At 48.5% G+C, this 12,054-nt stretch overlaps 1 protein-coding gene across 2 annotated transcripts in view; it reads left to right on the forward strand.

Annotated features, from left to right (window-relative positions):
* The window catches only part of MYO5B (myosin VB), a 333,306-nt gene that overhangs the window by 271,434 nt on the left and 49,818 nt on the right, over positions 1 to 12,054 (forward strand). For both annotated transcript variants that reach the window (XM_039228822.1, XM_039228821.1), the window contains exon 22: positions 7,238 to 7,471. In XM_039228822.1, the coding sequence (XP_039084753.1) occupies positions 7,238 to 7,471 (234 nt within the window). The remainder of the gene's footprint in view (positions 1 to 7,237; positions 7,472 to 12,054) is intronic.

Genomic DNA, 12,054 nt, shown 5'->3' on the forward strand with positions numbered 1-12,054 from the left:
ATCCTCCATTATTTACAGGTGAAGGTCACACAGGTGACCTTGGAAAGGCCATGATTCAAACCTCACTGGTTTGGCCCTAGAGCCAATGTTCTTTACTACTTTGCTCTTCTGCCTCTGTTGCATTGTGTGATGGGAAGAGCACATGCTTTGAAATCAGAATCCAATTCAAATTCAACTCTGCTGCTTAGAAGTCAAGTGACCTGATCCCTCTGAACCTCAGTTTCCTTATCCATAAAGTGGAGCTGCTAGGGCTATAAGAAGAAGTGATTGAACATGCACGGAGGATCTGGTACGCAGTAGGGAGCCCAGGAAATGGTTACCACTATTTATGCTATGCTTTTTCCTTTTCCTGCCCCAGCCACCTTCTCAACCAGTCCCAAAGGTGACAAGTCATTGGTCGGGTCCCTACGGGTGTGTGGGGTATTGTGCAGGGCACTGCAGGGAATCCAAACCAAGCCCAAGATGCCCAGCCCCTCCACCAGGTCAGAAAGATGAGGCAGGCACACATGCTCACGCTCCCACACACCCACTCTTTGGTGGCTCCAGTGGTCAGTCTTCCTTAATTCTCCACTATGGAACAACTCTATTTGGCGCTTGATTGTTTCTGGTGCTTAGGCTTGGTGAGCAGAGGATGGCTTTGACACATGTGGATGCCGTATTGCAAAGGGCAGCCTTAAGCCAGTGTGGCCAATGGCGTCCACTACCCTGATGATCTCCTGGGCACTCCCACATGCCACACCCTGGGATCGGTGTTTCATGTTCACTCGCATTTGATCCTTCAGCAACTTTGTGAAGTCATTTTACAGATGAGGAAATTGTGGATCAGGGACCTCAAGTACCTTGCTGAGGTCACAGAATTAGAAAGTTCGAGAACCAGCATTCTAACCTGGCCTGTCTGAGCCCACGGCCATAATGAGAGCGATGCTAGTTTTCTTAACCCCAAACATAATTAAACTGTTAGTCCTTCCCTGTGTGTCTTCCTTGCTCACGTGGGTTCCCAGCATCACAAGCAGGCTCACAGTTACTTTGCGTCATGCAGGGTAGTAAGATGACCATAGAAGCAGGCTTCTGCAGTGGCCTGGAGGGCTTCAAGCACCTCTTGAGAAAGGACAGGGGAAAGGGAGGGAGAGAACACAATGCTACATGTGCTTGTGTGGTGTGAAGAGAGAATCCAAGTTGGAGTCACCAGGCACTGCCCTGGAACTCACTCCGTTGTATTGCATCTGTTGTAGGCTGGACGTTTTTTAAGCTTCACGTGACCCCAATAGGGCAAGAAAATAAATAAGCCATTTTGTACTTAACCCATGTACCCCATACAGCAGCCCAGAAGTATCGTATAGACCGTAGTAAAATGTCCCTGCTTCTCTGCTCTTGCAAAAAACCAGACTTCTCAAGAAAAAGCTGTTGTCCTGAATATTTATGTTCCCGGTGTGAGTTCCACGGAGTGTCTTGTTTGCTTGAGTACTTAGTGAGGAAGCAATATGGAAAGTTCAAGCGCAGGGCAGAGGACACTGGGTACCTGCCCCAGGTCAGCCTGCAGTGATAATGTCCAGTCATGGAGGGAGACACATCTGCCCAGACGGACAGGAGTGGAAAGGATTGACTGTTTGAAAAACTCAAGTACATGGGGTGGGGGGGAGGGCTTAGGTTTTATTATTATTACTGTCATTGTTGTGGCCAGTGATGACTGACCACCGAAGACTTTTGCACAGTAAAAATTTGCCCATTATTTGCAAAATTCTAAAAATTTAACTGGGTCCTAAACAGACAACAAAATTTTTAAATGAATTTACTAGTAACTTTACAATAAGTATTTAATTAAATGAGTCAAAAGATAAAGCAGCTTATCGCTGTATTATTTTTTTATAGAATGCATTTTCAGAAATGTTTCATTAGAAAGGGGTGCTACAAAAATAAATATAAAACAGGTATTAAAAAATTGTCAGTTAACCTTCTGAGCCCAGTGTAGTCAGATAGACAAGTGGCTTTATTGGTCATCCCACTCCCTGCCAGGAGCTCTGGGTACGGCCCAGTCACCATAGCCCTCCGTTCCCAGCCCCAGGGCCCTGCACTGGCATTGCTGATTTTTGAAGTTAACTTGAGAGGTTAAAAATAAATCTGATATTTTTCAACCCACGTGCTGGAACATCAAAGGGAAGCAGATTTAAAAGGCCTATTTTTAAAAAAGAGCTGTTTGCCTTAAGCTTCCTGCTCGGCGAACATCTGTGAGTGGTGGCAGGTGCTATCCACCCTGGGCAGGGTGCCCTACGTGAAGAGGGTGATCAGAAGAGGCAAAAGGGGTGGTTTTAGATCCCGCTTCCTGGTACCCCTCCCTCTGTTGCCCAACTATTCTTCTGTATTAATTTATGTAATCCTTCCCATGACCCTGTGAGATCATCTCATCTCCACTTTAAACTGAGGCACAGAGGCTAAGCATCCTGCCCAAGGTCACACACTAGTAAAGTAGCATTGCTAGGCTTGAAACTTGGTGGTCTGGCTCCAGAAAATGTTCTGCCCCCAGCCAAATTATAGGAGATCTGCACATTAGGAGATTCTTGGGACATCAGAGAATTCCTCAATCCAAGGAGAACTCTTAGCTTTATTTTGGGTTCATTCACATATAGATGGCATTGTCCTTGGACCAGTTGGCCTTCTACAGTGGGGTGTGTGACCTGGTGTCCAACATGCTTGACGCTCTGTTGTGAGAGGAGGCATCAGCACAGTCTTGGCACTAGGTCTTCAGAGATGCTTGTTTATTGAAGTCTCTTGGCAGATACGGCTAGCCATGTAGAATTGAGTGTCTTTCTGTTCTTTGTGTAATGCCTGGAGACAACTCTGGTCACTGCTCTCCTGATACATTAGGTTCTTAAGCCAGAAGGAGAGGATCAGCAAAGACATTCCCAAAGTACTTGTCAGAGCAGCACGGGGTAGTGGACAAAGCCCTAGCTGGATGGAGGCCTGAGTTCTGTCTCAGTTACACTTGTACCAGAGTTGGCAGCTTGGGATTATGGCTGAATCTGTAAGTGGAGATCGGCCTAAGATTCCTAAAGTAACTTCTAGCTCAAAAATTCACTGATACTGTGATGTGGCTACAGTAGTGGTTCCCAACTTCAGGCTGCACTGTAAGATTACCTGGTAGAGTTTTTTTGTTTTGTTTTAAAAGTATTCCCACTGCCCAGAAATCAGCAAAGGAGGAAATAGAAGGATAACACGAAGGCAAAGTTAGCGTCAAAATTCATATCTAAGGTTTCGTGCACCCTCTAAAGTGACAAGACATAAAATTGGCACCGAGTTCCCAAGCAAACAGAAAGAAGGAAAAAGGGTCACTTGAGAGTTTAAGAGAAAAATTGTTGAGGAGGATTGGAGCTGTCCCTGGTGCTGAAACTTTTTCCTATGGGTTTTTGTAACCTGTAATCTCATAAACCACTCCTTCAGAATATCTTTCACCAGTAAATACAGCAACAGTTCCTGGGACCATTTCTTACAGTGTCCCTGATGCAGGCCTGTGCTGTGACATTTTTAAGCCAAAATGATACAGCCTATGAACGTGGCTCTCTACAATTCTGGCTTTATTCAGGTACAACATGTAGAGTGAGTAGGCCATTTGAATCTACAATTTTTCTGTTATAATGAGGGTCAAGTTTTAGACCTTTAGGAGTACAATGCTGTTTTAAATGTGTTATCTGGAAGAATATGACAGAATCATGTGGATTCAGTTAGTAGCCTCTTAAATCAGGTTGATTCAGTATACTTAGTATACACTCAGTAGATATGTTAAATTCGTTGATGTTTTATGATTCACAAGAGCATCCAAGTACATTTGAGAAACAGCATATGTAATTCACAGTTTTTTGGCCTCCACTGCCTCAGTTTCCTGAACTGGAAAGGGGAATTTAGTTTAAAAAAAATTTTTTTAATGTTTTATTTATTTCTGAGGGGGAGAGAGAGACAGACAGTGTGAGCAGGGAGGGTCAGAGACAGAGGGAGATACAGAATCTCAAGCAGGCTCCAGGCTCTGAGCTAGCTGTCAGCACAGAGCCTGACACGGGGCTCGAACCCATGAACCTTGAGATCATGACCTGAGTCGAAGTCGGACGCTTAACTGACTGAGCCACCCAGGTGCCCCTAAAAAAGGGAATTTAATTAGCTTCACTACATAGGATTTTGAGGAATGGATGAGTTGGTATATGTGAATTATGTAGTACAGTGCCTGTCCCATACTAAACACCCAGTAAGTGCTGGTAGCACATGTGAAACATTCTTTTTCATAATGCAGACAGTCATCTTGCAATGATTTCCTCACCTCCTTCCCCAGGAATCTGTAGACCATAATTGGAAACTATTTGAAGCCTCTTCCATACAGTTCAACAGGTTGTAACAGTGTACAAGGATAGTTGGCTATGGGGTCAAGTAGGACCAAAGACCATCCTGTGACCATTTTATGCACATCTAACTATGAGCCCTGGAGCATTGCTGCCCTGAGAAATCTGTGCACCCTTGGGGCCATGTCCACGCAGAGAGGCAGCTCTGTGGACTTCCCTACCCCCTCCCCGAAGGTGGTGCCCTTTCTGGTTTATACAAAAGTGCAGTAGAGACCAGCACAGGGCTTGGGATCATGGACTAGAGGAATAGGTGAATGCCATATCCTTCAGGTGGGGTCATACTTGAAGCCTAAAAATTCTTATGAAGCAAACCTTTGATAAGAAAAAAAGCATTTGAAAAAGTAACAAATAGGAGAGAGTCTCAAGTTACCTTCCCAGACAGGTTCCTTGTTGGCAGTTGAGGACAGATCTGTGCCCTTCAGTAGGAGGGGCAGGGTGAGCATCCTCTCAGGATACCTGAGGAGAGTAGAGGTCTGTTCAGAAATCCCCAGATTCTGGTATTAGGAAAGCGCCTTCACTGGGGCAGGACAGAGTGGGCCAGGTCTCCAGGTCACACGAACAAAGGCAGCTCTAGGAGCTTAGCCATCATTGGAGGGAGGGTTTCTGGGGTCTATGCGGGAGCAAGTCCCCCACAGCACCCCCCATGTCAGGGGTCTATGAGGGGGCAACCCCCCCCCGTACCTCCCATGTCATGATTAGCTGCACAGTCAGGGGCACCTGATATGGACCTCATGGCATGAGGATAAGATGGGAAACTGCTGAGCTCTTCTGGGGTCTTCCTTTCTGAAATCATGCCTGCAGAGCATGAAATGTGCAGCTGCATCAAGTCCCCAGTGACGGTTTTTGGATGCTGATGATGAACTAGGGAGCTGTCCAAGTGCTTCTCTTAGGAATCTCCCCACCACCTCAGGTGGCCAGCCAAGAGTTCAGAGCACCTCCCACCAGAACAGCCTTATAGAACTGAGCAAAGAAGACAGCTCCCTGTCTTACTGTGTGTCAGGCACCAGGATCTCCCTGAATCTTGATGAAATTCTGAGGAAAGGCTTACCATCACCTCCCTTTCACACATGAGGAAACTGGGGCACAGAGAGGTGGAGCCATCTGATCAGACGTATGTAGCTGGTCAGGGATAGAGCTGGGATCTGAACACAAGTCTGTCTGGCTCTAGCCACTCTTAACATCCTGGCTTCCCTGAGTCCCACATCTGCCTGGGTGTCGGCACCACAAAGAGCCATCCTTCTAGAGAATCATGTTATCTTTGCATGAGGGTGTCCTCTGTGTCCATAGCAGGATGCCATCATCTGCTGATCTGCCAAACATCATTCTCCCTTAGAATCTTACAGGGGAGTGTGAGGTGCCTGTGCCCCTTGCTGCTGCCACCACATTCTGTGCCTTCCTTCCATACCCTGCACTAGCTCCAACCAGAAACCCCTGAGCCCAGTCCTCTGCTCCACTCTGATGGTGATCTGAGCCAGCTATGCCACCTGGAGGTGACTATTGGGCTGAACCTCACTGCTAGTCCAGAGTGGAGAAGAGTTGATATGGCTAATCCACCACACACTCCCTCCCTGAGCCCACTCCCCTGTGCAGAGACCCTTCAGCCTCCAGGAGAGGGACCCAGACCAGGGCAGGGATCAGTGTAGGCAAGATTGAGTTTTCTAAACAGATGCAGCCTAACTGGATTTCTCGTGTTTACATCAAGGCTGGCTGCCAGACCAGACATAAGGGCATTTCCAGTTGTAACCAGAGGATCTCCCTGGACTGCAGGAGAGCCTCTTTCTGTGACATGAAAGTAGGACGTGTTCTGCTGGGACAACATCAGCAGATCCCAGGCTTGAGGTCCCACAGAACGAATGGCATCATACACTGGGCCCAACAGCCATTCTTTGGCTGTTCTTCATGGCTTTCTGTGAAGCTTAATTTCTGATGCGAATTAGTAATTGACTCCTGATGCCCTGTTCTGGTCTACTTGGAGCTCCCACAGAGAATAGTAATGAAGAACAATCAATGGGGATTAGTTGCTCAGAGAGCCTTCTTTACTTTCCCCACCGACCGCTTGCAGCAGATGCTCTCAATTCCTGCAGCACCAGTTTTTGCCCATGTTGACATGAGCAGTCAACATTGGCCCCAGCTCCTCTGTTTCCTCTGTGCAAGCCTTTCTATAGTGCCCTTCCACACCTGCACCAGGCGTGTGGAGGGATGCTTCTCACTTCCCTGTTGTTCACTTGGGTCCCCGGTGAACAACATGGACAAAATCTGCCAAGACATCAGTCTGTGGAGTCAGTCTTACAGGGTGAGGTGACAGGTGGCAAGAGGGCCTCCTTGGAAGAGGGGATGCTGAAGGGGTCCTTTGTCTCTGAGCTGGCGATTAGGTTGCAGCTCTTTGTGCCAGCGAGTCCAAGGGTAGGAGGGCCCCATATGAAAGAGCAGGAAACCTGAAGAGCAAAGGCTGCAAATCCAGGAAGGCAGCTACACTGTTCCTACAACTTAAAAATTGGCTGACAGATCTGTCCAGCCCAACATCGACTAACTGCTGTCCACCAGTTTCCAGCTCTGCCACTGCCCAGAAACACTTCTTGAATGTCAGCTTTGGTGGGTTTTTTGTTTTTTTTTTTTCTTTTCCTGTATTTCTCCTGGGTTCACAATAGAGTTCTGTTAGGGGAGATGCCGGGAAAGCACTCAGGCATGTGGTGATTGTGAGATTTAATTCCACCTTGGAAGGTTTTTGTTTTGTTTTGTTTTGTTTTGTTTTTTTTAACTGCCTTCATGTGTGTGTTTTTTTTTTTTTTTCCTGCCCCAACAACCTTACTCTCTACCTTGCTCTCTCCTCTCCCTCTCTGCTGGTGCTCGCACAGAACAAAGAGTTCAAGACTCTGTCGGAGCAATTGTCGGCAGTCACCTACACACACACCATGGAGGTAGAGAAGTTGAAGAAGGAGCTGGCCCACTACCAGAAGAGCCAAGGTGGGGACAGCAGCCTGAGGCTGCAGGAGGAGGTGGAGGGGCTGCGAGCGGAGCTGCAGAGGGCCCATTCGGAGCGCAAGATCCTGGAAGATACCCACACCAAGGAGAAGGATGAGCTGAGAAAGGTACGTCGAAGCTTGAGGGAGTTGCTTGGCGGTGGCCCGGCTAACAAACCATCCTTCCAAGACCATTTCTTCTCCCAGCTGTAAAATTGCCATAGACTTTACCGGGGCTTCTGCCCACAAACTGACAGTCCCTCTGCATTTAGATGCAAAGTCTTCTGCTTTGGGGTTAACCCACATGAGCACGTGCCAGTCACCGAACAAGTGTTGCGTTTCACCATTGGCTGAACACAATGGCATCTGCTGAAAAGAGCACACGTGTGTGCCTTGGGGCATATTTCTAGATGACATTCTTTCTAGTCTAGTAAGAGCCACATGTAAGCTCTGTGGCCTGAGCCCCTGTTAGCGAGAGGCATGGTACAGAGGTAGTGACTTTCCTTCCTGATATTGGAGGGATTGGAGCAATTTCTAGACATCCCTACTCATGGTGATCCTACTTTGGGGACTTTGCCTTAAATGTCAGTGTTGATGGTTTCAGCCAGACTTGCCCATTCTGGTTGGTGTGCTCTGAAGATTTTCTCTCTACCATGTAAAATAGAACTTCTTGTGATTGGCCCCCTCTTCTCCAGCTCAAAAGTCAGGATACAGATTCCCTTCCCTCCCAGGATAACTGTTCAAACCAGGGATGTGCCAAGTGCCCATGGGAGAGCCCTCCATGGATGCAGGGCACAGCCGTTTGCTCCCGCATGTCTTCAATGACCCACAGACCACAACACGGGGCAAATAGCACCTCGCCCCATCGTTTAGTGCCTCCATCACTGGAGAGTCATCGTGGGTTGAGAATCTAAGGATGAGGGAAGGATTCAATGTTCTGAATGTTAGAATAACAACCTTAAGTGTTTAAAACTTGAAGCAGGCTAAATGCTGCCACAGAAAAGGTCCTGAGGTATCCAGTGCAATGGCCAGAGTCTCATCCCTGTACTTCCCATTGCCAAGCCCACATGGGAACCTTACTGGCCTTAGTTCTCTCATATGTTTGTCTGTTTCTTAAAAGTGTGATCATCTCTCAGGCAACTGGCCAACTCCATGAGATGCTATTCATTGGCCTCTAGAAGGAAAAGGACCCCAGCCCTGTTCCATAGTGCTTCCCTCTTCCTCTGTCCACTACCTTCTCCTGGCCTGAGGGTCCCGCAGACACCACTAGGGAACATACAGACTACTGTTAGAGATGACAGCCTATCCAGCCAGTTGGGCCAGCTCAGGTTGAGCTTGCCTACATTTCCCTGTCCCAGGCAGAACTTCTGCACCACCAGGTGCTACTTTCCCTGATCCCTCACTTTCCCAGGCGTCAGAGATGAGGTCCATGCAGGGACTGGGTGATGAATGAAGTGAGACATGGGGCTTCCTGGTGGAGGTGGCTAGCCTAGCACAGAAAAGTAGGAGCTTTTGTGTATGTCAGCTCCCCTACCAGGAGGGACCTGGAAGGCCTGAGGTGGACTTCATTCTTTGGGATAAAGCATGGGGTGCTAGGAAGCTCCTGTTAGAATGTAGCTATAAGCCTATCACCTACAAGCTGTGGAATTTTGCCCTGGTGGCCTATTAACCGTGGCTATAGAGGGACGATAACCCTTCTATGTGAATAAAAAGCAAGACTGTGGAATCCAAAGGCAGAGAAGAGGCCAGATTTAGGACTGGAAATCCTTGAGATCGGTGACCCTGGGAGGGAAGGCAAAGTAGGTCCCCTGCATGTGCACACTGGTGAGAAGAGACACACGGGAGGTGTGTGTACTCCGCAGGAACACTGGCTGTCTCCTGTCCTGCCCCCGTGGAGAGCACTTGACTTCTCAGCTCCCCAGCCACCTTCCCTGCCCCCCCTTGGGGACTGTGAAAATGTGCTTTAAAAATGTCCAAGTTTCCATCCAAGGGAGCCTGAGGGTTTATATATGAAACTCTTCCTGGGCAGGGCAAAACAGAGAAGAGGCTCCTTCCTTCACTCCTTCAAGAAATTAGTTTCCTAGGAGTGTGTTGAGCCAGGTCTTAAATACAATGAGAGCTTGGAACTGGCAAGAAGAAAAATCTCAAGGACACTGCAAGAAGGGGAAGAATAGGCGGGGAGGCAGGACAAGAAAAGCACCTTCTCCAACTCTAAGTGTAAGCAAATCCCAAGCTCGCAACATGAGAAGAAACCGGCATAAGATGATTCCTTAGGTGCAGTGTCCACCTGTCTCCAGGAAGAGAGAAAGTGGAAGCAAAATGGCCTCCTCCTCTCAGGTCTGGAAAACCATTTTATTCTGGGGGCTGTGGGGTGAGTGAGTAGCAGCACTAGCTCTCCCCTACCTCCTGCCCTTTGTCTTGTGTGCTTGGTGAGGGTTTAATATTTGTCAAAGGCACCATGTCCAATCTTAACACATGCTGAATAATCAGACAATTGGTTTCCTCTCGGGCTCGTCTAGAGGCTGCTCTGCCTTGAGCAAGATTGATGAGACGTTCAGAGCACGGTGAGGAACCGACTGCTCGTAGGTGTTAATTAATGGGTTTGATATGTCAGCAAATGTTTTACTGGAACTGGCATCCTGGAAAACTTTGGGCTCCCCGCTGCTGACGATATCCATTGTCTGGCCACGTGGCTGCACTGCCCTTGGGTGGGGGGGGGTGGGGAGGGGAGGGGAAGTTGGGTCTCCCTGGGGGCAGGAATTCCCCACTGTGGGTGCAGACTCTAGACAGTCCTCCAACCCCGTATTAGTGGGCACCCTCTCTGCTGAAGGCCTCAATTGTTGTGGCCTTCCCCCCACCCACCCAGAGCAGTTGCACCCCAGGCCTTTGGCCTCCCCTCCTTTTAGCCCGTGTGATGGGTTTTTCTGTAAAGCTATCTGTTACCCCATGCCGACTGCCGACTGTCGTGTGCAGCTATGCCATCTTGTATAGTTGAGCTGTTTTGTGTCCATGATTAAAGAGACATGGTTCCCAGGGCTGCCCTTGACACAGAGTCCTGGCTCACTGTCCAGAATCTGCTCCAAAGGCCTGGCTTAGTGCAGGGTTGCAGGTGGGTGAAGAAGAGTGGCCCCCCAGCCAGCCACCTGGCCCTGAGCAAGGCTCCTGGACATGTGTCCGTGATGCAGAGCAGCCCCCGGGGCCAGGCGTTGTCTGTCACCCATCTGCCAGCTGCAGCTTGCTTCCCTTGGGTAGTTCCAGTGTAAAGGTTTGGGTTTTTTCCAAGTAGAAGTGGAAAGGTATCGGGGGCATAGTGGGGTTCTCACAATGGGGTGTTTCGAGTCTTTCCCCAAAGGTGCAGAGTAGACTTCTCTAGCCAGCTAAGACATGGAGTTGTGCTCTCAGAGCTCCAGGGTTTGTGGTTTAGGAGGAGGCTGATGTTCTCAGAACAAGCACCCCATGCCAACGGTGTGGAAGGATGTCATCTCATTGAGGAAACCATGGAAGTCCAGGCCCTTCATCCATTCAGAGATAGTTACGGGCTGCCTCTGTGTGTTAGGCCCCGTTTTACACAGTGGGGCAAAAGGAAATGATTTTTGGAAGTCCTTCTTGTTCTCATGGAGCTCAAATATTTGGGTTTATGAGAAAATGTACAGACAGGAATCAAATACAAATTATCAAGTGCCATAAAGAAAAATAAAGCAGAGTGAAGGAGATAGAGAGGGACCTCTGGGGGCAGGGAGAGGTATGGCTTCACGTAGGACAGCCTGAGTTTTTCTGAGAAGACCCCTTAGTGAGGGGCTGAGGAGCCATGGGCCTTTCCAGGAACCCGTGTAGCAAGTGTAATAGCAAGTACAGTCGGTAGGAATAGGCTGGGCAGGTTGGAGGACCAATAAGCCATTGGTCCCTGAGGCCGAGCAAAGGACAAGAAGACTCAGGACACAGCAGTGAGCAGATGCTGAGCCTTTTCCAATAGGCATTGTCCAGTCAGTTGGTTCTGTGGTTTTCTACTAGAAACCTTGCCACTTAGCTCTTTTTACAGTGTAAATACCCAACTTGATTAAATACATAAACAAACAGAACCAAAAGCTCAGAGCTACATTTGTATCCCAGAGATTAACTAGTAAAGGCAGTTCTTGAGCATGAAGCTGGGATATTTGTTTCATTTAACTTACCAGGGATGAAATTAGCCTGAGAGTGATCAGATTTACCCCCAGTGTCGGTTCTGAAGATCTTTCCCAAATAACCTTTTAGAAGAAAATGCTCCAAGTAATGTGGCCTATGAGAGTTAAACAATGCTGCCTCCCTTGCCCCTGCCCAAGAGAAAACGGAGCTGCTGATTGTGAGAGTCCCAAACCCTGCTGAAAGTGTTGTGCTGAAGGGAGCGCAGCTGCCTGGTTCTGTGTTAAGTGTCTCTCACTTTAGCTCGTGCTCCTGACCATTCACAGAAGGGAGACAATTTAGCTGCCTGCCAGCAAACAGCCTGCATGCTAGCCGGCTGGGAAGACGGGGAGTGGCCGGTAGCTGGGGAAATGTGATCGGGAAGCATTCTCTGCCTTCCCAGGGTACAGAGCCGAGTGTGGGACCAGAAGACCAGGAACACGGGCCCTGTTCCAGGGCTGTTCAGGCAAGGAAGAGAACAGAGCTCCCTGGTATCACTTTGATGTATGGCTCAGAATAACAAAGCTGAGTCCCTCAGAGGCCTGCCTTCTCAT

The sequence above is a fragment of the Hyaena hyaena genome, unplaced genomic scaffold (genome assembly GCF_003009895.1).
Source record: "Hyaena hyaena isolate Hyena2069 unplaced genomic scaffold, ASM300989v1 scaffold_33, whole genome shotgun sequence".
NCBI lineage: Eukaryota > Metazoa > Chordata > Mammalia > Carnivora > Hyaenidae > Hyaena > Hyaena hyaena.